Genomic DNA, 27,409 nt, shown 5'->3' with positions numbered 1-27,409 from the left:
TAAATATTATGCTGAATCTTATACTGAATCTTATATTAAAGCTTATGCTGAATCTTATACTGAATCTTATACTAAATCTCATACTAAATCTTAAGCTGAATCCTATGCTGAATCTTATACTAAATCTTATACTAAATCTTATGCTAAATCTTATTCTGAATCTTATACTAAATCTTATACTAAATCTTATATTAAAAATCTTATTCTGAATCTTATTCGGAACCTTATACTAAATCTTTTTCTGAATCTTATACTAAATCTTATACTAAATCTTATACTGAATCTTATTCTGAATCTTATACTAAATCTTATACTAAATCTTATACTAAATCTTATTCTGAATCTTATACTAAATCTTATACTAAATCTTATTCTGAATCTTATACTAAATCTTATACTAAATCTTGTACTAAATCTTATTCTGAATCTTATACTAAATCTTATACTAAATCTTGTACTAAATCTTATTCTGAATCTTATACTAAATCTTATACTAAATCTTATACTGAATCTTATACTAAATCTTATACTAAATCTTATACTGAATCTTATATTAAATCTTATACTGAATCTTATACTAAATCTTATACTGAATCTTATACTAAATCTTATACTAAATCTTATACTGAATCTTATATTAAATCTTATACTGAATTTTATACTGAACCTTATATTGAATCTTTACTTTCTCCTATGACACACATGCATTTGAATGAACTATAGGACAGCTGTTAGCACAAAGGACATAAATAGAGTGCCAGCTTTCATGCTATATATATATATATATATATATATATATATATATATATATATATATATATATATATATATATATATATATATATATATATATATATACAGTGCCTATAAAGTATGCATCCCCTTGCATGTATTCCTTTTTATTGCTTTTATTAATGGAATCATGGTCAACATTCACAATTCATGATGCATAATCTTCAATGACCTTTTCTCTGAGCTGTGTGTAGAGTTATTGAGTCTTTATGGTGGATGATTGGATGGTTGGACCTGCCAGACTGGTGTCTTTATAATATACAATCACTGTAGACACATATACTGCAGTCACTATTTCACTATTTCATACTGCTATTTCACTAATTTCACTGTGAGAATACTAGGACCAGTTGCCTGGGCCTCTACTAAGGTTAAATGGAGTATGCAGTATATTTATGCAGTGGCTTATTTTACATTATATATTTTTTACTTAATTAGCAATCACTTAAAGTGCTTTAATTACACTGGTGCTGTGTGGATATAGAACATCCTGCAGCCACAGCTGAAATGTTTCAGCAGGATAATGCTCACCCACAGAGAGCAAAGGGTTTTTTGAGCAATGAGTGTGTGTGTGTGTATAAATATCATAGTCACAAATGTTTCTTCTCACATAGCGCTACTTCCATACACCCAGCCTTACCTCATCTGACCTATATGAGCATCAGCCCAAACACATGAAGAGAGAAATGCGCTCCACCCTGACCTTATCAAAATAAGCAGACACAGCTGTGTTGACTAACAGCTGCTGCCAGCATGATCAGCCCCTCTCCTCTGTGTGTTTCACTGCCCTCTTTCTTCTCTTGCTCTCTCTCTCTCTCAGCTCTCAGAGCACACACTAGTGTATTTGTGTTTGTACCTGCGAGTGTGAGATAGCCCCGTGAGCCCTGACTGACGTGAGACATCTGTGGACATCCAGTTTCGAGGCAGCCCGGTCTGAATTCATTTGCTCCATTAAAAGTCAGTGTTGTGCCAAATTTATAGCTCAACAAAATAAAAAGGTCAAAATAGTTTTATAATTTCCATCAAAAAAATTTCAAAACAATTCTGCATCCTCTAACAAGTTTAAGAACCCAATTTCCAGACTTTCCATGAAGGTCCTTTTCTTAAATGGTCTTTCTCCTTATTAGGAGATCTATATTCGTTATAATCTTATGAGCTACTCAAACCTTTAAAGGGGCAATAACCCCCGGATTTTTGCTGACTCCAACCCTCAGCTCAAAAAAAAAAAAAAATTAAAGTGATGTATGGGTTTAGAGGCAGATCATGAGTGAGAGCTGATTGGTTGAGCTGTAGCAGCAGCACTAGTCTGCCTCTGATATCAGTGAGACCCAGATGGTTGGACGTCAGCAAAGGGGTGGGTATTATTGATTGTCTGATCTGCATATTGTAAAGTGTCTGCATACCAAAGTACTCAGACACATCATCTACACCTATAGCACGGTTGAACCTCAAAGGGCGCTGCAGATGCTTAAATTACCACAATAAAAGTGTTTTTTAAAGAAAGGTTGGGAAAGGTTTCTAAAAATTTTAAGAAGCTTTGGTATGTTTCATTAATACTTTAAAAGAACATTTTTCAAATATTTATAGAATTTTTTTTTTTTTTTTCCATTAGGTGTAGGGTTTAGTGATCTTTAAACATTAAGGGCCCTGTTGTCTAAATATGTGCATCATGCAGCTTGATTTAGGGTGTCAGTGTGTCATTGCTATCGTAATGACGGGAAAAGTATGGCTCTTTTATGGCTCAAAACACACAATGAATGTACTAATTCTCTTAATTAATCATGGATGTGTTTTGGGCATAATGTGCAATAAACCAATCAGTGCAGCTTGATTTAGGTTGTGTCTTTGCTATCATAATGATGGGAAAAGTATGCTTTACATAGCTTAAAACATTCAAATGGAAAGTACTTCTTCTCTTGATTAATCATGGATGTGTTTTGTATAAAAGTGAAATAAACCAATCAGTGTGTCACTTGCCATTCCCTTTAAGAGACAGGTGCGCTCTAACTTTTAACTCAAACTCTGATCTTAACATTTTAAGGTTAGGGTTAAGGTTAGATTCAATGTTTAGGCTAAGGTTTGGTTTAGGACTGGGTTTTAGGGTTGATTCATGTTTGAGGTTAGGCTTAGGGTTAGGTGTAGGCTTGGGTTCTACAATATAGAGAATTATTTGCCTTCAACTAAGAGTTAAATTGCTTTTAATAGACGTTCAGTTGAATGTTAGTTAGTTTCTTAGTATTTAGAGTTATCTGTTATGAACCATCCAAATAAAATGTTACCAAAACATTTACAGGTTTTGGACAATGAAACTGAAACACCCGGTTTTAGAGCACAATAATTTATTGTCCTGACGGACAGTTCTGGTGGAAACAGGAGAGTTGAGGTGCACATTGAATTCTGCCGTGATTTGGGCAGCCGTGGTTTTATGTTTTTTTGGATACAATCCCTTTCAGACAGCTTCTTCTTGCGTCCACAGTTAATCCTGTTGGATGTGGTTCGTGCACCAACAATTTGTCCTCTTTTGAACTCTGGTATGTCACCCATAATGTTGTGTGCATTGCAATATTTTTAGTGAAGCTGTGCTCTTACCCTCCTTAATGAACCTTCACACTCTGCTATTACTGGTGCAATGTGCAATTAATGAAGATTGGCCACCAGGCTGCTCCAATTTAGCCATGAATCCTCCCACACTAAAATGACAGGTGTTTCAGTTTTATTGTCCAACCCCTGTACTTCACGTATGTTACAACATTATAAACACTACAAAACTACAATGGTGATGAATCTACAGTACCTTTAAGTCTGTTCCTGGGGGAAAGAGTCCATCACAGTAGAGGGGTCTGCTTATATCTGATTTAACTTATATGTAATGTAATAATATGTGTGTGAGCAAGGAAATTAATAAACTGTAAACTGCCCTGGACACTGGCCTTCCAGAACTTCCAGAAAGTTGAAGAACCCTGACATAAAGCATATATTTACCTAGTTCTCCATGACAACCATCCTCTAAACTGCCCAAGTCTCCAGTTCTTCTTCAGTGTCTGGCCCCCTACTGTGGTTGAGTGTGAGTGTGTATGAGTGTGTGTGGAACTGTAGGTGGTTAATGAGAGCTCTTGTCTGAGAGCGTTACCCCGCGCAGCTTCAAAGACAGGCTGTGTAAAGTCGTCTCACCAGCGCGTGTGATCGAATGTAATCAGAGGGATCAGTCGGTGGGGTTGTGTGTTACACATGAAGCTGGCTCTGTGGGACTAAGGTTAAAGGTCAGCCCTGTACATGCTAAGCACTTAAGCCTATTATAACACATGTGTGCACAGACAGGCCAACATGATTCAGATCACTTTCTCTCACACATTCGCCCGCACTCCCTCTCCCGGTGGAGATCAGTGGATTAACATGATCTCCATTATCCAATCACTTCTTGTACAGGCTATGAAACGTATACGTCAGCTATGGGCTGGGGTCCAGGACTGGGATTTAGCATATTTATAACTATTCGTAACTATAATGTAATTGTAGCAGGAAATTACCTATTTAAAATGTGGTGTAAATCAGGATTAGGGTAATCTTTGTCCTGGACATTTTTTTTAGACAGGGATTAAGCCTAGTTTTGGCCTACACAGTATTTTGAAGGGAGATTTTCCTTTAAAAGGAAAATTTCATTTTGCCGTCAGAACAAACTCATTTCAGTACAATTGAGGGTAAAATATTGAAGATTTGTCTTGAAGCATCAAGAATTTTCCATTGGAATAAATATTTTAGTAAAGATATTTAGTTCTTCTGGACATAGATAGTCCTGTTTGGAACCTTTCACACCTGGAAGTCCAGACCAGGTTACAAACCAAGATTTATGTTTTTGTTCATATATATTTCATTGTGTTATATTTGGTTTCACATAAAATTTTGTGAGCATATCAAAGAACACCGGATACACCTACCTGATATAATTTATTTTTGCTATGATCAACTATATGGGCTTCGTCTTCCTTTAATAAACATTACTTGGCTTGTAGAGAGGCACGTATCATTTAAAAAAAAAAAAAAAAAGAAATAACTATTTTTTTGTTTCTGCTAAACTGTTAATATTATGCTCTTACTACCAGAGTATCGTCTACAAGTTTAGAACTCCAGAATAAATTCAGGTTGCCAGATTAATGAGTTAATTATGCAATAGCTATATTGTCATATATTTATTCACCCTCCTGCCCTTCTGCCACTTATTGGCTCCAGTTCTTTTTTTTTTCTTCTATTATTTAATCATTGGGTTATGATAGCCTGCCTCAACTTTCTGTAAATGGATTGAAGGTCTGTTTTATCTAAAAAAGTGTTTTCACGCTAAAAATGAACCAAATCTTTATTTAGTTTGATGTGATCCAGACCCTGATGTTTGGTTTAGACCCAACTAATAAAAAAAATTAAAAGAAACGAACTAAATAAAGCCTTAGTTATATTTTCCCTTGATATTGTTGAGCATGACTCCATGCCCAGCACATATAATGCTGTGAATGCTTAAGTTTACATAATGCTTCCTTTTTTAAAAAAGCAGTAAAGTTTTTTTTTTTTTTTTTTAATTTTGAATTAAACAAAAAGTCAGAGGGGCACAGTGTGCACTAAATTACAAAAAAAAAACACAGACGTGCTCAACTATTTTTTTAGTGGTGTGCACATTTCCAAGCCAGTTGCTATGTTTCATGTATAAACCTAGCTTTTGGTAGGTGTAAAAATATTCTTAACCCATCTTTAGCACTTTTGGCTGTAGCTTCTGTAATGGAGATTCTAGAATGAAGCTTTTGAGATGTATCTTTTGATAATCATTTTTTTTTTCATTTTTTTTCACTCAAAACAATCAAATCCACTTTATTTATATAGCACTTTTTATAACTAATGTTGTTGCAAAGCAGCTTTACTGAAGGACTGAATGAAAAAGAAACATAAAACACATGTCATAGAACCTCCAGTCAATGAGACTGTTAAGAAAAAACTCCCTTTGAGCTGAAAGAAGAAACCTTCGGAGGAACCAAGAGGGAAAACAAGAGGGGACCCATCCTCCTCTGGTCAGAGTAAAACGTAAAAAAAAAAAAAAAAAAATGTGTCATAGGTGGTTTAATGCTGGTGAAATCTATCACACTTCAGTTTTATGTAAATAACATATGCAGTATTATAGGAGAAGTGTAAGATCATTGGTTTTGTAGCTCTGTTCTACATCGTAACAGTCTTTCAAAGCAGAAGAAGGCCTCATATTTTACTAATTTGTCTCCAGAACCCCCTGATAACTCAGGGTTGATATTGACCTTTTTTCCTAAGGGGTGATTTGCAGAAAGCATTCAGAATTCAGAAACATTCTGAGATTGCTTTGTTAAGACAAATATAAACAAGAAAAAACACATGTATTTTTGCATTTGTTATGTGATCTGATAATGTGATCTTATAATCCAATTACAGTGCTTCCTGGGTACCACTTTACACCTAGAATTTCCATGAATCCTTAATAGTGTTAGTATAGAAGTTGTGAGATTGATGACACAATGATGAAACATAACTATTCATTCTGTTTGTCTCTGTGTGTGTGTTTTTGTTTTTTTGCTCTCAGCTGAGTTGGCCAGCTCCCAGAGAGAGGGTGGATATGTGCGTTCTGGCAGGCAAAAACCCACATGTAAGTAATACCCTCAATATATTACTGTTGAACAAACACCTCACCGAGCGGACCACCTTCTGTAACTCAAACCTCGTATTTCTCATTAAACTGCTTGTTAAAGAGAATGTTTATCACAGGGGGGATTACATGGCTGTAAACAGTGCTTACACAGGCTCTGGCTATTTGTGGTCTTTTTTTTTTTTTTTTTTACTTTCATATAATGTTTTTTACTCTCCTTTTGCTTCCCTTCTGTTTATGTCTCTCTCAGACTGAATGTGCTAATTTTGTTCGAGTTCTGCACAACTATAACCGCACCCACGTCTACACATGTGGCACTGGAGCCTTCCACCCGACCTGTGCCTTTCTGGAGGTCAGGGGACACAAAGAGGTGAGGGATTAAATCATCATTATTGATGCATATTTTATATTTTGTGGTATATGAAATAAACAGTAGAATAGTAGAGTAATAGTGGAATAGTAGAGTAACAGTAGAATAGTAGAGTAGTAGTAGAATAGTAGTGGAACTCCCCTATCCTCCCTGGTCAAAAAAAATAAATAAATAAATACCTAATTGTTCTTAAAATATATAAAGAAATGTCATATTTATGTACTTATTTAAATATATATTAAAAGTACATTAATATTATGCTTTCATCAAATTTTTGAAAGCAAACTTTGATCATACTCTTTAAAAAGTATAATATGGTGTATTTTAAATAAATAGACTACAGTGAAGAACACTTTTAGTTTAATATAATTCAGTATACTATTAAAAAACGTATTACCAAATATCTTTTTTGTACATTTTTAGCAAAGCACGTTAAAACAACTGTTAAAGTAGTTCACTTATAGTACAATGTATCCTGTAACTTTTTAGAACATAAAATATATTACTACTACTAAGTAAAAAAAAATAAAAAGTAAATTTGTAACATGCTACAAATTGTAGTACAGTGTATTAAAATTGATTTTCATACCCAAAGAAAGTATACTAGAAGTGTGTTAACTACAAAAGACAGGAACGAGATGCATATTTGTACTCTAATGTTAATAGATCACATATTTGACATCGATTCTTAGTACATTTCTAATATACCTGGTGTATAATAGTGATACATTTGTAATAATCATTAAATATATTGTAAGCATATTTAATACATTGGGTTACATAATTGAAGTATTCTGTTTAAATGTTACTAAAGTATATTAAAGTTCAATTTCCATTAAGTTCAATTTAAGAAGGACTTCTGTACTATTTTTATACAATTAAAGTATAATACGTCCAAAAAAATGTTGTTCCATTTTAGTACTCTTTGTGGAGGCCAGGTCATTTTTTGTTAAGTACATAAAACTCCACATGTGTTCATTCATAGTTTTGATGCCTTCAGTGAGAATCTACAATGTAAATAGTCATTAAAATAAAGAAAACACACTGAATGAGAAAGTGTGTCCAAACTTTTGGCTTGTACTGTATATATACAGTAGTTTCTTGAAGTTGTATTAAATCTACGTTTGATTATTAACTTGGTTTGCTTGTTATTTGTTCTCCCAGTTAAAAGATGGCTGGCTCCACCTGGTCAGCAGCAGTATGGAGTCCGGAAGACTAAAATGCCCTTTTGATCCCCACCAGCCTTTTGCTTCAGTTCTGACTGGTAAGTCTTCTGCAGTTCGACTGTCCTTCTGTCTTTTGTCTTACAGTACAGATCCTCTTTTTCCATAAACGTAGTTGAGAACTCACATAAATGTGGTCAGGATTCTTTTCCAGACTTCCCCAACCAAATATTATAATTATACTGCTCTTTCCTACATATCACAAATACTTCAGCATTCCATCAGTGCAAATGAGGCCTCATGCTTTTCTCATTTGTCTACAGAACCCCCTACAGAACAGTGCTGACGTTGATCCCCTCTTTCTTTTCTTCTTAGAATGGCTCACCACTAATTTTTCATTGAAACATTATTGAGATTACTGAGAAACAAAAGAAAATAAAAGGTCCCACTTTATAATAAGTGTCCCTAAGTACTATGTAGTTACATGGTAACAATCCATGTAACTACAGTGTCACTACTGATGAAGTACACATTGTTACAGATTAATTACAGAGGTACAGGTTATGTAATTAAGTGATAGAGCAAGTGTACCTACACATGTGTAACAATGTGTGTGTACTTACACATGTGTAATAGTGTGCGTAGTAGACAATAGCTGTTGGATATGTTTATACTCAATTTATCACACACACTATTACACATGTGTAAGTACACACACATTGTTACACATGTGTAAGTTCACTTGCTCTATCACTTGTGTAAGTACACTCACCCTGGTACACATGTGTACTTACACAAGTCAAAATTAACCTTAATACGCATGTGTAATTACATAACCTGTACCTCTGTAGTTAATCTGTAACAATGTGTACTTCATCAGTAGTTACACTGTAGTTACATGGATTGTTACCGTGTAACTACATAGTAGTTTCTTATTTTAAGGATATTAAACAGCTTTTTTACTAGGTTGTAGAACATTTGCTATGATGATTTTAGGATGGTTTAAATGATCTGATTACGTTCTAGTTCAACTTGAATTAAAATTGATATCCAGAAAACTTTGCTTTTAAATCATAGTGACTTTTAATTGCCAATAATCAGTAGTTATAATCAGTAATAGTCAGAATCAATGTGTATCAGTGTAGTTGTGAGATTATGCTTTGTATAATACATTCAGACAAGAAGAAGTGTTACAATCAGGTGGAGACTTTCTTGGAAAACCGGCAAAATACCAGTTTAAAACCCTGTCATGAACCAGACAGATCCTGGATTTCATTGATGTCCATGAATGAACAAGTATCTCCAAAACAGCAACTTTACAAGAAAGAGTACAAAGCTTCTAAACTTTCAATGGAAGTCAATGTAAATGGTTTTATTTTAGGTTATTTCAGTATTTCTACTAGTCCATTCATCAAGACATTTGACACAGTATGGGAAGGTTTTTTTCTGTTCAAATTATGTAGTAAACTGAAAATTGACAAAAATTAGATACTTGTTTTTCATCGGACAGCGATAATTCGTTGATGAAGATAATAAGGGTCCATTTTCATGTCCATGTTTCTTGTTTGTGACAACACTGCAAATAAAGTTACAGTTCCTAAATTTCCTTCGGGATAAATAAAGTATCTATCTATCTATCTATCTATCTATCTATCTATCTATCTATCTATCTATCTATCTATCTATCTATCTATCTATCTATCTTTCTATCTATCCATCTATCCATCTATCCATCTATCCATCTATCTATCTATCTATCTATCTATCTATCTATCTATCTATCTATCTATCTATCTATCTATCTATCAGAGTCTGGCTGGGGGCTGGGGGCTGGATGGCAGTTAATTAAAATGACCATTCTGCTTCCTCTGTCAATGTCTGTTACTTAAACTTAGCAAAATGTTTTAGCTTGCATTGTAGAGACCCGTTTAGCAGTGAAGAATCTCTCACCATGAGGCACACTACCTAAATGTATCCTGGTAACCTTTTTCAGGGTATGTGTAGCAAGACCCAGTGTATAATAAGACCATACTTGAAATAATTTACATTTGTACCTGAGACATACATGCTGTAACTACATGCTGGGTTATGCAGACATTTATTTATTTATTTTTTTTGTCAGTGAGTGCACATTTATCATTTATTGTACGTTTGCTTTGTCTTTATGTGTGCATTTGCCTTTTCAGACCTTTTTCTATAACTTTAGCACAAAACACACAGCTCCATTTTCCAACTCTAACAGTGAAAATGCTGTAAATGCTTTACAGGTACTGTAAAAGCTGAAGAGACTCTGCTGTAGCCTTTAAAGGAAGAGTCTACAGGGAGGGAATGGACTTTCAGACTTTACTGGAGGGCATGGAAGTCAGAGTTAGCAGGGAGATGCAAACAACCTCCCTCTCCACACACACACACACACACACACACACACACGCTTCTTCAAAGATTTAGAGCAAACCACACTGACACACACACATAGAGTAGACTGGTGGATGAGGGTAAGCATTCAACAGCAAAAGAAGAGGAGAAGATCTAAAGAAAGCAAGGGCAAGAAAGAAGCACTAATGCATGGGCATGTTTGTGGTTTTTACAAATTATGGACTCCAAACCCATGTCAGAATCTGTGACCACAAAGCTATACATACAAAAAAAAAAAAAAAACAATCTGTATCCAATCATCATCTCATATTTCATTCTACCCAGCGTACTATATTCACTCCACTCACTCAGTCTCTACTATAGAATCTGAGATCTCTCACCAAGAGGTACACTACCCAAAAAGTAGACTCCTAAAATGCTTTGTGTGTTTTCTTTTTTTTTTGTTTACAGTATTGTGCAAATGTTTTAGGCACCTGTGGGAATTTTAAGTGGTAGTAAGAAAAAAGCTTCTTATCTGGGCAGTAAGTGTTTATTAGATCAGTAAAACACCAGCATTTCAATAAATACAAACAGCAAATTTACAAAAAGCAGAGCTTTAACATAACATTTTCCTTAAAACATCCCCCAAGCCCGGGGCACAGATCTGATTGGCTGAGGAGAGCGTTCGTTAATCTTACACCACACGTGATTGGTCTGTGAGTTTACCGCACCGCAAAGCACATACAGCCGGAAAGACAAGAAAAGTTCTGCCGCTTTAACCCTTGTGTGGTGTTCATATTTTTGTTACTCGTTTCCTTTGTTACTTGTATTTAATTTAGCAAAATTAAGCAATTTTACATTAAAATGCTTTACACATGCTCGCTTCACCTAAATTGCAAGCGATATAAACAGCTTACATGGTTAATATCTGCCCTTTACCTTTCTTATGTTACATTTCTTTCAAAAAGTGCTACTCTCTTTTTATTAGTTTTTTTAATAAAATGTAAAAGAAAATTTGAAAATTTGTTTAGTTTCAAATTTACAAATGAAGCAATGTTTATTAGTCCTTGACCAACCATACTGTATGTAATATAAATGTGAAGGGGGGGGGGGGGGGTGGGTGGTGTACAGTGGGTGTTTACCGAAAATGTGTTTTGATATATGTTTTTCACAAAAAATGACCCAATGCCACTGAGTTTGAGTTAGAAAAAAATATTTTTTTTAGTATCATTTGTTGAAAAATGAAAACGGGTCCCACAGACCCGAACACCACACAAGGGTTAAATGAACACAGTCAGAATGAAATCCTTCTCCGTAGGTTTGGGTCCGCATTGGACAACATCTGGGTCCAGACCCGGACCACGGTCCGCCTATTAGTGACCCCTGTCCTAATCTCTCCTCATCCTAGTTTAGTAGTGTTGTTTCTAGTTCTCATCATATCAACACCTGTTTTGGTAAATCAAATCTTACTGATGTTAAATCAGGTGAGCTGCTGATGGAACTGAACATATACAGATGCTGTCTGAGGGAATCCAGGAGAAATCTGGAACGACACTTTGTTCTACAGCTTGGCTCACAGGATACAACCTACTTACCTAAAAATGAGAAATTCTTGTTTCTTCTTACTGTATTTATGTTTATTTGCATCTCTTTAAATCATATGTGCTGCTTCTTTTAGCCAAAAACACTTGTATTGCTAAGATAAATTAATAAGTGTAACTTGCTCGGGTGCATAAAACTTTTGCACAGTACTCTACATCCTCTTTCTATCTGTGTGTGTGTGTGTGTGTATTTGTGCCAATAATCTGTGACCACAAAGCCATAAATCATAAAACGATTCTCCTCCTAATCTTTATATCATCTCATATTTTTATTCTGCCCAGCCCAGATTCTCTACTCTGTCTTTATGATCTGCCCCTCTGTGCCATTTCCAAACCATACACGGCTCTGATCTGCCCCAACCCGCAACCCGGCATGAGCCTTCATGCAGATATCACTCGCTGGGATGGTGTGTGTGTGTGTGTGTGTGTGAGTGCTTGTTATTCCCCACAATGTGAGGAGCATCTGAGTGATGTTCGATTGATGATTCTTTTGCATCGAGCCGACATCCCCATGACGTGTGCTCACATTCTCCTCGTTCTCCTGTGGTGGTTGCTATGGAGACTGCTGAGACTGAGAGTAAATTGTTTATGCAGACTCTAAAAGATCACTCGTCTCAGCTGGGGTCACATATCAAACAAGAGATAGAGAAGAGAAGAGAAAAAAAAGACAGAGAGAGAGAGAGAGAAATCAATGAGTGAGAAAAAGTTGCAGTCAAGATTCAAAATTTGAGTCTTTTTCTGGGCTACCTGTTGCAGGTCTGAGTTTGCATGGTAACAACAGCATGATTTTGGATTCTGTACCAATGCCAAGCGTAGGATTACAACCAAAAACTTGAAGTCAATTGTCCAAACGGATCAAGAAATGGTGCCATCTTCTCAGGGCCAAAGATAATTTACAGCTTAAACTAGCATTTGTGGATTTCACAGTGAGCCTATGCAAGGTTTTCCAGTACAGGATCATGCCTGTTTTAATGCAGTGCCACCTGAGAGCCTGAAGATCACCAGCATCCAATGTTGAGCCTCTTTTTTGTCTTTTACACATGCATTTCTCAAGATTCTTTTACTCTTTTGATTATATTATATACTGTAGATGTACTATAGACTGTCTTTGCAGTTTTAGAGTGAGAAACATATTTCTGAAATTGTTCTACAATTTTTAGATGCATATTTTTCATGATTGGTGAACCTCATCTCTGCCCATCTTTAAAATGCTATTTTTGCACCCAGTCATGTTACAGAGTTAGCTGCAAATGTCTGTATTTATTATAGGTCTATGATATCTGCAGTACCGCACAGTGAGAACAACAACAACTTTTTTAATTTATGAGCTAAAACAAGGTGTTGAGGGTCTGGTCAGGCCAGGCTCAGAAGTTTTATCAAATTTAACTTGATACCAAACAATAACCAAAATAAATTTAAAAACATCTTTTTTAAACTATCTTTTTATTCATTTTAACCCAGTTTTCACCTCCATTTTTAGTTTCTCAAACTGCTGCCATTGCAACTTTAACAGACAGTTAAACACGCTTGCAGGAGAACACTAACTGTCAGTTACATCAGCTAACAGACGCTTACACTGGCTAGTATCTCAGTAGGGATGTATCATGGGGAGAGGGACTGCCCCACTGCTTGTAGATTGAACAAAGTAAAGTGTAAAAATTGTTGATATCTAAATAAACAAATCTTATTTGATGTTACATGAAGCAAAAGTAAACCATTTCAACATGGCCTCATTCGGCATGTTCCAAATAGAATATTAACAATGAACATCTGCCCAAAACATCTCAAGCTGATTTGCCTGAGGATACACAGCAACCTCAATACTGTGTTATTTTTAAAACAAATATTTAAATGTGTATGCAGTGAGCTGCAGTGTTTAACATGGAGCTTCTGATGTATTCTGTAATATGTAGTCGTAGGTCATCTTTAAGGAATGTGTCATGCTTGATGTGTGAGAGTGTGTGTGATCTCTGTCTGTTTTCAGATCAGTATCTGTATGCTGGTACAGCGTCCGATTTCTTGGGGAAGGACAGCACATTTAGCCGTTCTCTGGGTCCTCCTCCAGACCAGCATTACATCAGAACCGACATCTCCGAGGCTTACTGGATCAATGGTAAGAAAGCTATACACTGTATTACCATATACACACATATTCAGTGACATTATACAAACAACAGCAAAAGTACAGCAAATGACTAATGTGTTTTCACTGGTTAATTGTAAACTATAGCAGTATCAATCAGATGCTGCATATATAAACCATATCTTCATATAGACATATTATAGGAATAACATAAAGGAAATAACAATTTGCACACCACAAGTACTTGTACTGAGCAGTTGCATTTGTTTCAACCAACTTATAGTCACACAACTGCAATACATTTTAGAAATGTTAATTATTTCAAAACAAAAACATGCTTTCTAGAGAATTCCACCGTTCCAATGTAGCTCTAATGAGAACTACTTCAGGAGTAGTTGTCTTACGGGCGTAGAAGTATATATTGAAAAGTAGATTTTATTTAACCCGTGTGTGGTGTTCAGGTCTGTGGGACCCGTTTTCATTTTTCATCAAATGATACTAAAAAAATATTTTTTCTAACTCAAACTCATTGGCATTGGCTCATTTTTTGTGAAAAACATATATCAAAACACATTTTCGATAAACACACACTGTACACCCCCCCCACACACACACACATTTATATTACATACAGTATGTTTGGCCAAGGGCTAATAAACATTGCTTCATTTGTAAATTTGAAACTAAACAAATTTTCTACTCATATCTTTAGTTTAATTCATTTTCTTTTACATTTTATTAAAAAAAACTAATAAAAAAAGAGTAGCACTTTCTGAAAGAAATGTAACATAAGAAAGGTAAAGGGCAAATATTAACCATGTAAGCTGTTTATATCGCTTGCAATTTAGGTGAAGCGAGCATGTGTAAAGCATTTTAATGTAAAATTGCTTAATTTTGCTGAATTGAATACAAGTAACAAAGTAAACGAGTAACAAAAATAAGAACACCACACAAGGGTTAAATGCAGTTCATAATTAGATTATTGGAGAACATTGTGAGCACATTTGTCAGTAACCTGATTATAAGGTTTATTTGAACTTTGGTAATCTGATAATGGGAAAATACGAGATTTCACATGAGTAGGTCAATAATCAGACGTTGCAACCAAATGTCTGCAAATGTCTAGATTACACCCAGCTAGGTTGGGCATTTCTGAGTTCTGAATTTTTCAGTCAAGCTTTTTAGCTATTAAGCTATGAAGTGAAATCACCAACTTTAGACAAAATTTTAAGACAAAAGCTGTAAAATATTGTTTTTATCATGGGAGCAACTGGGCAAAAGCAAAAGCAAAGCAGCATGATTTAACAAGCTTTTTTTTGTATATGAAACTGTTGATTTTCCATGCCAACACATACAAGGCTGCATGTATAAATGATGCAAAGCCTCAGTATATTGAATTTGAAAAAGACTTTATAGTACTTATGGTGGAGCCATTGTGCTGTGGAGGGCTTTACTAGTCCTGGGGCACCGGCCACAATAGGAGGATGATGGATGGATGGGGCAAAATACAGGGAAATTCTTGGAGAATGCCTGAAGCTCTGAGACAGGAAGTTCAAAAAGGGAAATGGTTCACCTTTCAATGTGACCGTGACCCAAAGCCCACCGCCAAACAACCGTACAGTGGCTGAAGGATTGGTGATATCCTCGAGTGGCATTGTGAGAGCCCAGGAATCCCTCTGGGAATCTTTGAAATGACTTGAAGACAGTCTATCAATTGCCATCTCACAGCTTTGAAGTCTGTACTACGGTTCTGGGTGTGCAATTGGAGTAGAGTTTCCAAAAGGAAGCAAGGGTTTTTTTTTTCAGAGCACCCAAGCTAGAAGCTGATGGCTTTTATAAACGTTGCTTCTGATTGAGAGACAATGAGACTAGCTCAATGAAAAAAAATCTCAATTAATGACTTGTTAAGCTTTATTGTAGTTCTAAAAAAAATAAATTATACTGTTATCAAGTCATGATCTAGCTTAACTATATGGACAGAAGAAGAGTTTATACTGCTTTTCTCGTAAATAAAAGGAACTTCAAAGAAATACTTTCTACTGCATTTTTGAGCATTTCTACGGCGATTTGGCTGTATTCAGTGACTCTCTGACTCTCTGAAAAAATTATTGCATTGAGCTTAAAAACTATAAAAAAAAAAAGGGTTTGGCTTTCAAAAACACCTGACATAAAAACCCAACCCAGGTGTTTTGGGACAGTTTGAAGCACAGAGTGAAGAAATAGTAGTTAATAAGTGCTCAGCGCCTCTAGGAACATCTTTAAGAGAGTTGAAGGACCATTCCAGGTTTTACCTCATAAAGCCGACTGAGAGAATAAAGCCAAGATTGGTCAAAGTTGGTCTCCATGCAAAAGGTAATACTTTGAAAAATCAAAAATATAAAACATATTTTGGCTTTTGGCTTAAGTTTTTCGTTTACTTTATATTTGCATATGCATTATTTCATAGTTTTGATGTCTTCAATATTAATCTACAATGTAGATAAAAATAAAGAAAAAAACATTAAATAAGAAGAGGTGTGTTCAACAGATGCTATATAATGATTCAAAATATGCTTTAGCAAAATGTTGAACAGAACGATAAATTGCTTAGTTCTGAGGTGCCACCGTAATAATGTCTCAAATTGCAATGGAAAATCTGTAGCACAAGACTATCTGCAGATACTCTAAATTAGTGTGTTTTATTCTCCAGACCTCTTCCCTCTAATTTAACCTTTTGAGACCCTCCTATAGGGACATTACATTTCTGCTTTTCTGCACCATTATACATTTATTTATTTTTATTTTTTTAAACGTTGATCCTTTGGTCTCATAAACAGACACTGTCTGCATTATCTAGTGGACACATGACAACTTTACACTCAAATGATTAAAAGTTTGAGATGGAGATATCCCAGTCAAAAGTTTCTACAGCCAGTCCACACAGAAACTTGGGCCAAGTAAAAAGTCATGTTTGAAACTAGTCTAGACTAATTGTATCCTTCTGATCCCAAATGGCACGAATATAAACGTGTAATAAACTACTGTCACCATATGAGAACATTGATTTTTTTTTTTTTTTTTTTGGGGGGGAAAAACAACTTCCTATACAAAGACAAAGTTTATTTTTTACACTTGTTGTCCTACTAATCCTAAATTAAAAATGCACAGCAAGAAAAAAATATGGCGCTTAGAAGGTTAATACACATATCTGATTTATATCCATCGGAACAGCTGATTTACAACCAACTGATCTCTCTCATCCTTGTGATGGAAAAAGCAAAAATAGAACCCTATGCACATTAATAAACAGAAACTGAGAGAAAAGAACCATAAACCACAGACAAATTCAGATTTCCATGGCCAGCACAGAGCTTATGCCACACATTTCCTCACACTGAAATCCATCTGCACCAGTTCCTGCACCACCCAGCTCTGTTCCCACAGTCTTCTTCACAGTGAGAAGATGTATGGGTATGAGTGGGTGGGTGCAGGCATGGGTTACCACCCTTCAACTCATCGTACCTACTTCTTCCAGGGCTGGTGTGATTTATATCCCCAGATCTTCTGATCTGCTGATGCACTGCTGAGCTGTATGTCACTCAGAGCCAGGTCTCAGCGAGATATCTGTGTGCCATACTCCTTTTGTGTTCAGTGTTTTATGGATAATCAGTAAAAGGGCTTAAAATGAGTTATTCGAGTTATTAAGGGGTAGTCATAAATACAAGTGTTGGGGAAATGCAGCTCGTGTGATAAATCATGGGCGTCGGCGCCATGCTGCTCTGGGTATGGTGGTTTCTCTGTTTGGCTTGGATTTGGCTGTTCGGCTGAAATGATCATATTCACCACAAACCTGCCCTGGACCAGTCCAAGTGCTAACACAGCCTTTCCACCATTCATCCTTCTTCACTGCCCCTCCTGTCCTCCTCTCTTCTCAGTGGAGCTGGCTTACAGACACCATTTAGCCCAGGTTAAGGTACAAAGCAGCTCTGTGTGGAGAGTGGATGTTTGTAGCTCAGCGTTGGTCTGGAGGAAACTCTCTCCTGGGTGTAAAATCACTTCCAGCCAAGGTGGGATTATAAACACATACATTTACTGTGTTTTCCATCGTGAAGGGATTAAAGGTAATTTGGAAGAACATCAGAAATATCTACAAGCCTTTTTATTATGAGTTTTCTCACACTCACACATACAAGAACTGATGGATTTTAGATGTTTTTGTTGACTGTGTGCATTAGCAGTTGAGTATATGCACTTGGTATATAATCACATCTATTTAATTACCACTTTAGATACTATAGCCTTTGTTAGCCATCCTCTAAAGTAGCAAAGGTGTTCAGTATAACTATATACTAATGGCCATAAGCCTGTGAGACTAATGTTGACTAATGATTTTTAATTGATGGACAGTTTTTAACGTAATGATACACTTAGTCTTCTTTCTACAGAGATCAGTTGGAAAAAAACGCTTAAAGGAACAGGTACCACTTTAAAATAAGACTACCTTTATAAAAGGTTTATAAATGCTTTACAAATTGTTTATTAATGGTTACTAAAAAGGTTGTAAATGCCTTAAAAATCATAATAATCAGTTATAACACATATGTAGAAACGGCAACAATGACCTGTTGTTTGCCAAAAAGTAAACCCACAGCCATCTGTGTTATAACTGATTATTAATGATTTTTTTTAAAGCATTTACAACCTTATTAGTAACCATTCATAAACTAATTGTAAACCATTTATAAACCCTTTATAAATGTAGTCTTATTTTAAAGTGGTACCAAGGAACATAATGTATCAAATGAAAGCAAATGTACAAAATAGGTACTGCAGTTCAATTTTTAACACATTGAAATGTTTTGCTCGCACCACCCTCTTCTCACTAAGCTAATCTCACACAGGTTGCCAGGTTGAGGACACTAAACCTACCCCTATGAAACAAAAAGAGTTCAAGAACTTTTGCAATGTTAAAATTTGAGTCGATCTGAAATAATACAGAGTCAAATTTGCATAGCTGTAGTGTATTGTAGCATGAGGGTGTTAGACGTCGTCTTAACTAGTCTGGATCACTTTATCTAACGCTAATATTCACTTTATACTGACAACTTAGTATAAAAGCAAGCACTCAAATATAGAAAAGACTTAAATGCCCATCCCTCTTCGTGGTTGTAATACATTTCTAAAAAGCTGAGCTTAGCTGAAGCTCAGTGTTTACCTGTTTAGGAGAAGATCAAGCTTTTTATTCTGCTTGTAGTCCTTCTGGACTCCAACTCTATCGCCATCTATCAAACACATGATCAGTATTTACTCACATTTTACTACTTATTTGGTCATAGACTTTTGTGTTTGCTTGCTGTTGTGTTCAGTACCTGGCAATCTGGGGTGTGGAATTAGAATGGGCTGATTTTAACCTATCTTAGCAAATAGATAGAATAATAGTGTGTTAAATTGATTCTACAGTCTAATTTCTGTGCTGAGAATCTTTCACAACCCAAACTATTTAGTAATACTGTATCTGGTGGTCATTTGGTGGTGCCCTTTAATCTCTGAACCGAGTGGAGTGTGGCTACAACTTTGAAAACCCTACATAATGTAAAATAAAATGTATATGGTGGGTCTTTCTCATGATTTGACCAGTGGATGAAGATAGAAGGGGCATGTACTTATCATCTCAGGTTTCTCTCAGCTCAGCTGTGGATGTAATCTGTCTGAATGGTCTGGCAGTAAATAAGTTGTCTCTGGCTTGTGTCTCTCGTGTCCACAGAGGCCAAGTTTATAGCGGCTCATCCGATCGCAGACACCTTCAACCCCGACGACGACAAGATTTACTTCTTCTTCCGCGAGACGTCCCGCGACACGAGCACCATGGACAAAGGCGTGCTGTCCCGCGTGGCCCGTGTCTGCAAGGTAAGGCCGCCCTCGCTCCGCTTGATAAAGGAAGTCCTCCCTGTTCTCTGATGTGTCTGTTTCACAGTGCTTCAGGTGAGTTAGTGTCTCCACTGGGACTGCAGGCTTTCTGGTGCTTTCCATTTGATGTGGTCTGCTGAAAGTGGACCGAACCGCTGTTGTCAGGGAGGGTAAATCACCAAAAAACACCAAAGCTTTGTCTGTGCAGTTCAGTCTGAGTCATTGTTCACGATGACAGTAGATTTCCCTTTGCGCCGGGCTGTAATCCTGCTAACTAGACTCATCATTTCTGATAGAAAAGTGCTGAGCTCTTCCCTGCTCCCTTAGGAAGAAAAGTGTTATTTAAACTTGTAAAAAAAATGAATGTTGGCTGCATTTGAAGAAAAGTAGTACAAAAGCCCCACAGAGGTCATTAATAAGCTGTAACTTTTCATTTAAAGGCAGAGAAAAAAATAAAGATGAGCCAGAACAATAGGCTTAATCTGTTTTTACAGTATTTGGGGTGCTGTTAACTTGCTGATTCTGAGGCAAGCTCTACTTTTTTCACAACACAACTGATGGTCTTAAACACATTCAAGGAAATAGCTCATGACAAGCTGTTAACTGAAAGCCATTCCAGGTGACTCTACTTCATAAAACTGACTGAAAAAAAAAGACAAGATGTGCAAAGACAAATATTTTAAAATAAACTCATATAGACCCTACACACATATTAAAACATTATTCCCATACTAGTGTCAGGTTGTTTGACAGGCTGTATACAGTAACTTGGCCTGCATTATTTTAACTTGGATCATTTATTTTTTTTTATTTATGAATCACCTCATTGTCTTTGATTCAATTAAACCCTCCCAAAAAACACTCTATATGTCAGCCAATCTGATAAATCGAAGGCTTATTTGCATAATGCGTAATTTCAATTATTCTTGAAGTTTGACACAGTCAGTATTGTGCTAATTGTTAACAAGTTATATATCATACTTAATACACACAGTTAAACAAAGCATTACAATGTGCAATATCTATGTATGCATTCGGGGTTTTTTGTCCTTTTTTATATTTATTTCCCAATAGTTAATCAGATACATGCTATACTTTTGCTGCTGTACTGCTGCACTGTGTATTTCTCCACTGTTGGACTAAAAAAAAAGAATGATCTTAATAAAGAAATGAAGTACAGTACTAGTCAGCTCTGGTGGTCAGTTACAGCTGTCGGCAGTGTGTACATAAGGCCTACTCTAAAGCTCATTTTCCACTGCTACTAATAGTTTGGGTCACAGTTCATGCACACTTCCTTAATGTTTCTTTTTTTAAATGCCCTTATAAGCAGATGTGCGGGATGTGTGGGGGCTGTGCGCTTTACTCTGTGCTGCAGGCTCTCCACCACGCCGCTCCTTTTGCCTATAAGCTATAAAAATTCCGAGCTCTATTGCAAAATTCTTGGTCTGAAGCTTGGTGGCATTTACAGCTTTGGGAGAGAGCTGTAAAGCTGGCTGAGAGCAGATTCCTCCGTGGGTAACAGCACTCACACCACAGAGAGCATCTTTGAAGATTAAAGCATTGGGGGAAAATGTTCCTCCTGAACCCCTTTGTGCTTCCCCATTCTCCTCCTTCTCATAAGTACGTGTTATTCAGCTGCCATAATGGCTGTGAATGGAATAGCCATCCAGACTGAAGTGCTCAGACTTCATCTTGATGTGATCGTTTGATCAGACCCTTCTGAAGAATAACGAGGAGATTCACGAGTGTCCTCAGCAGATGTTCTCCACTCAGGCCAGCCCCTCTAAGTAGAGAATATATTGTAAACCTGTATAAAGACCTGTATATTGTAAACCTGACCCTGAGGATTTTGAGGAGGTTCATTATTGTCCAAATACACAATGCACCTAATTTCTTGCCCAGCTGCAGTCCAGACCTGCCAGATCCTCACTCAGTTCTGCTCCTGAAGCATAGATGATAGGTACAGTAAATCCTTTCTATGGACTATATTCCTGAATATTGATGCCCCTTTTTTATATCATTTTAATATGTATTTGTATTCTGTTCCAATGTGGCCAGTATTATGTAACAGTTTTTTGTGTTGTGTTGTGGTGATGCTAATAGCATGCTAGCAAATGTTATATCATGGTAGCAATGCTAAGATGGCAGACTAAAACTAAAGCTTAAGCTAGTGTACAGTCTAACAGTGTAACAGAGCAATGCTAAAATTGAAAGCTCAAAGAGTTTATTAAACAGTAAAATGCAGTGCTGGCTTCAAAAGAATATAGTGTTGTTGATACTGGAAAGCAGCTCATCACCACCAGACTCTGCTAGTTATGGGATGTGGCTCACAAACTCTTCATAAAAAGAAAATCAGTGTATTTGATTCTGAGGCAAAATAACAGGGTTGTAAATATGTTTATTAAAGTGCATCTGACCATTTTGCACCACAATTCAAGTCACATTATTGCTATTTATACATTTATACAAAAAAACTAAAATGCAAAATAAATACAATATATGGTACAGTTCATGAACAATGTTTGGTTCTGTTTTACTGGATGAATAATTTTATTATTAATAAAGTAATACAAATGGGATTTTATCTAAATATTGCTTATTATCGTTTTTTCTAGTTTAATTTTTTCTTGTAAATTTTCTATGCACATCTAAATAATGTGCATAATATAACAATGTATGTCTCCACTGGGACTAAAATACTATTTTATATAGTATTTTAACCATGTCACACAGCCCTACTTTTAATTTAAGATCCAAGATTCAACTGGTCACCAATACTTTCCAATTCATCAAGAAGTTACTTTTTAATCAAATAAATGCTAGTTTAATGAGTTTAATTGAATTATGTTAAAAGCCATTTTATATATTCTAAGAAATTCAATTCAGAGACCCCTCTCTGATCCCCCCTGTGCAGAGGGTCAGCGTGTAATTGATGTTTGTTAGGCCTCCTCCCCACCCGCCCTTAGTTAAATAAGCAGCTCTAATCAGAGACAGATGGAGCTCTTCACCTCCTTTAATGTGAGTTTATTTACGGAGTCTGTAAAATAAAAAGCTACAGTTTGTTAAAGCTGCCGGTTCTGAGCGAGGCCAGGCTCACGCGCTCATGTGTGTGTGTTTGTGTGAGTGTGTTTATTTGTGTGTGTTTGTTTCAGAATGACGTGGGAGGCTTGAGAAGTCTGACCAACAAGTGGACGACGTTCCTCAAGGCCCGCCTCGTGTGCTCCATTCCAGGAACAGATGGAGTGGATACACACTTTGATGAGCTCCGTAAGTTGGACGGTTTTACACACAGACAGACAGACAGCCACACACACACACACACACACACACAGACAGCTTCACACACACAGCCTCACACATGAACAGATGTACTGTACTAGTTTGTTTATTAGCAGGGATGTTGTAAAGTCTGTCTGAAACAGTTTGAATATTGAATATTTTATATACAGATCTGTGCAGATGTTGAAGGCTCGTTATTTAAAAGCATATACACTACCATATTTTAAGTAGTCCAGTGGAAGTGCTGCAAGACATCTGTGTTTCTGTGTCTTTTTCTTGTTATTCTATTGTGTTTCTTTCTAGTGTTTGTATTCCATCACTGCTTTACTACTACTTTTTCTAAAAACTTCCAAAGCTCAGTTTATATAGACTTTACCAGTCTATTATTACAGAACAGCTGTAAGTAAAAGCACTGCCATCCCCTTTTGTAGATTTTTTTTTTTACAATAAACGTTTTTTTTTTTTTCTTTCAGTTTTTAGTAACTTTTTCCTTAAAGTCCTGTCAACATTTGTACCATTTAAGTTCATTGGACTTGGTACTATTTCAAGTTATTTGACTGTACCTGAGGAGCCTAAATGGCATGCATATATAAATAAATAAATAAATAACTTTGGAGTGTTCCAAAACGTTTGACTGGTAGTGTATCTCAACATTTTCTGACAATTTTGTGAATTTGTGAATCTCAATTTTGATTGATTCTAGATTTGATTCATATTGTCCTTTTGCATTATATACCTGTAGAGCGTTATTTATTTTCATATTTATATTGCAAAATTGCACATACTGTTTGCAGTTCTAGACATGCTAAATCCATTTTCACACATGTCGCCCTGTATTATTATTGCATTATTTATGCCTTTGTATATTTAGAGATATGTATATGTATTTTTTCTTGCATCATATACTGTATATACTTACACCACCCCAGTTATATATACTTATACCACTTCAACACTCAACATCTGCATTTTATAATTAAATAATAATGCATTGTTGCACTTCCGGTTAGATGCAAACTGCATTTCATTGGATTGTACTTGTACTCTGCACAATGATGATAAAAAAAAAAAAAAAAAACATTGTGAACAATTTTTTCAATGTGTAGGTGTGGTCAATCACCAGCTCACTAGATATTCTATTACTTAATATATCATAATATATCATACATATATCTACTGTATATGATTTACTGATTTACTGTGCAAACAAGCCATTACTATCCACATAACGTTTTTTTGTGTATAGATGTTTAAAATATCTGCACAGTGATATATATATATATATATATATATATATATATATATCTAAATGCTTCCCAACAGAAAGCTTTTCAGCTGAAGCCAAAACCAAACAAAATGAAATATTTGACTGAATATCAAATACCAAACGTTTTTTTTTTTTTTTTTCAAAGACAGGTTGCCATTAATTTAACCAAACCTCTTTGAATTAAAGAGCCTAAATGCAGTTTGTCTTTTTTACTATTACAACTATAACAAATCCAAAATGTAATACTATTTATTAAACATCTTACATTTTAAAATCCAAACAGACATATCAACAAAGTAGAAACCGACTTAAAATTAAAGTAGTTCAATATAAATTATTTGGTCTTTTTTTAACATATTTGACTGAACACTTTTTTTTTTTTGCCATTTTCAGCTGAATAATTTCATTTGATGGATATCTGATAATGAACAGACATCTCTCTCATATAATGTAATCATGAGTTTTTGCTTTTTCATTATAGAGGACATCTTCATGCTCCCCAGTCGAGATGAGAGGAACCCCAAGGTGTACGGAGTGTTCACCACTACCAGGTACTCCCTGATTTTACTTTTTATTCCTGACATTTTTTTATTTATCTACAGAACAGCACTGAGGCCTGTAGATAACTCTGATATTACTTACAAACACTGTGAAGCCCAGAATATAAAACCAGCACAGAGCTCTGGCTTCCTTTACTGTTTCCAGCCCTAAAAGGGTTAGAGCGTCAGATGCTCAGTTTGTTATTATCAGCCCAGCTGAATGTCCAAACACAGCTCACACACACAGCTCTGATTCCAGCTCTACAGTCCTCCATCCCTCCACCTTCACTGTTCAGAGGCTTCTACTCTATTTCTAGTTTTAGAGAATGTTGCCAAAAGCCCTGAAAAAGGATAAAGATAAGGCTAAAGTACACAGTTGTGTTTGGTTATAAATGAATGATATTTGTGTGATACACTGTGTGTGATGTGCTGTTTGTATTGTGTGTTGTGGTAGCATGTGGTAACTCTGTGTGTGTGTGTTATCAGCTCTATATTTAAGGGCTCAGCAGTGTGTGTGTACAATATGGAGGATATCCGTGCTGTGTTTAACGGGCCGTACGCTCATAAGGAGGGACCGGACCATCGCTGGGTGGAATATGAGGGAAGAATTCCATACCCAAGGCCAGGCACGGTCAGGACCACCTCACTTCCTCTCTATCTGCCTGAATCAGATTCTTTTAGATCAGTATGTACTGTAGACTTTCACCACAAGAGGGAGCTACAACCTAAAGTTTATCCCTGCCTGAAATTGCTTCATGCAGAGAAGCCTGTCTAATGGGTTTTATCCCTACATATCTAAATGCTACCGGACACCCCTATTAATAAATGCATTCATCTACTTTAATTTGCTAAGTTGCAATTGCTAACACAGATGATTTTGCATAGCAAAGCTCCAAAATCCATGATTGTTCTGCTTATTTTAAGAATAATGATCTTAATCAGCTTTCCTTAAAATGTTTACCTTATTTTGAGTCATCTGATCCTTGTGTCTACATTTAAGTCTTACTTCACTTTTCATTTTCATTTAAAAATTACTTTGTATTTGCTCAATTTAAGAAATATTTTGCTTAATAGGTGCATATACATCTCAATTTACACATTTTTGTATAGTTTTTGACAGCAGATTTTTGTTTTGCAAGTGAACCTTGTAGCTGCTCTATACACTGTATAAATATTTATGGATAAATGGACTAATAGAAATGCTCAAAAAAATGTTTTTGGGAAAACAGTTATTTTATATTGACTTAATCTTCATTCACAGTTTGTGACTTTTTTTTTTTTTTTCATTTCAAAAGTCACCAAATTGGAGCTACATGTTTTTCATTGGACAGAAACAATATATATATATATAGTGACAGTGGCATGTAGACTACCATAGCTTTCATTACAAAACTTGGCATCATTAAAGCAATTTTAAAGGAGATAAAAAAAAATTCTTAACTTTTAATAGAAGTCAGTTTATAAAGTAAAAAAAATACAAGTAATTTTAGAGTGTTTCTATTTGTCCGTTCTTCATGAATTTTTGACACGTGGATAAATTGACCAATAGAAATGCTCTAAAATCATTTTAACATTTATTTTACATTGACTTTATTCACATATATATTCACAGTGGCATGAAGACTACCATAGCAGTCAATACAAAACCTGGCATCTTCATAGCAATTTTAAAGGAGATAAAAAAAAAAAACTTCTTAACTTTTAATAGAAGTCATTGTAAAACGTAAAAAATCCAAGTCATTTTGGAGTGTTTCTATTGGTCCATTTATCATGACACAATGTAATAAACAACCATCAGTTTTACATTGTGTCAAAAGGAGAAAAAAAACAGCAAAAACATGACAGCAACTATATAAGCAAATATATTATATTTGTTCTTCCTCAACAGTGTCCGAGTCGCACTTACGACCCGCGCATAAAGACCACTAAAGACTTCCCTGATGATGTCATCAGCTTCATCCGCGTGCACCCGCTGATGTACCACTCCGTGTACCCGATCACGGGCCGGCCCGTCTTCACCAGGGTCAACACTGAGTACCGGCTCACTCAGATCGTAGTAGACCGGGTCTCTGCTGAGGATGGACAGTATGCAGTCATGTTCTTGGGAACAGGTAAGCGCTGCAGTTAATGTACAGGTGAGGTGTTTACTCACAATTAAATTATAAGAAGTAGAACATAAATGATCTTTAAAAAGCTCTTCAGGTCTGGATCTTTAGTGCAGTGTCTGGTCGTGGATTCTGCACTTACTCCTATAAGTATTATAATATATGATCAACTGATCAGTTAGAACTCCAAGTATTGCGTTATACAGGACCAGACCCTGGATTAAAGGGTTTAAAGACCACTGTCATGTTTTACATGTGCTCAGTAGAAATAAGTAGAGTAGACTGTCCATCTCAAAAAAATGAAGAAAAAAAAGTGTCA

General features: G+C 35.8%; 1 protein-coding gene across 2 annotated transcripts in view; it reads left to right on the top strand.

The window, feature by feature from the left end:
* sema3d (sema domain, immunoglobulin domain (Ig), short basic domain, secreted, (semaphorin) 3D) overlaps positions 1-27,409 on the top strand; it is an 87,581-nt gene that overhangs the window by 36,957 nt on the left and 23,215 nt on the right. For both annotated transcript variants that reach the window (XM_022679582.2, XM_007250941.4), the window contains exons 4-12: positions 6,380-6,442; positions 6,693-6,812; positions 7,977-8,076; positions 13,916-14,044; positions 19,758-19,900; positions 23,053-23,167; positions 24,928-24,997; positions 25,472-25,616; positions 26,874-27,096. In XM_022679582.2, coding sequence (XP_022535303.1) covers positions 6,380-6,442; positions 6,693-6,812; positions 7,977-8,076; positions 13,916-14,044; positions 19,758-19,900; positions 23,053-23,167; positions 24,928-24,997; positions 25,472-25,616; positions 26,874-27,096 — 1,108 coding nt within the window. The remainder of the gene's footprint in view (positions 1-6,379; positions 6,443-6,692; positions 6,813-7,976; positions 8,077-13,915; positions 14,045-19,757; positions 19,901-23,052; positions 23,168-24,927; positions 24,998-25,471; positions 25,617-26,873; positions 27,097-27,409) is intronic.

Source organism: Astyanax mexicanus, chromosome 9 (assembly GCF_023375975.1).
Source record: "Astyanax mexicanus isolate ESR-SI-001 chromosome 9, AstMex3_surface, whole genome shotgun sequence".
In the NCBI taxonomy this organism is placed as follows: Eukaryota; Metazoa; Chordata; class Actinopteri; order Characiformes; family Acestrorhamphidae; genus Astyanax; species Astyanax mexicanus.
The sequence above is the reverse complement of the archived record's forward strand: the minus strand, read 5'-3'. Positions and strand labels throughout refer to the sequence as shown.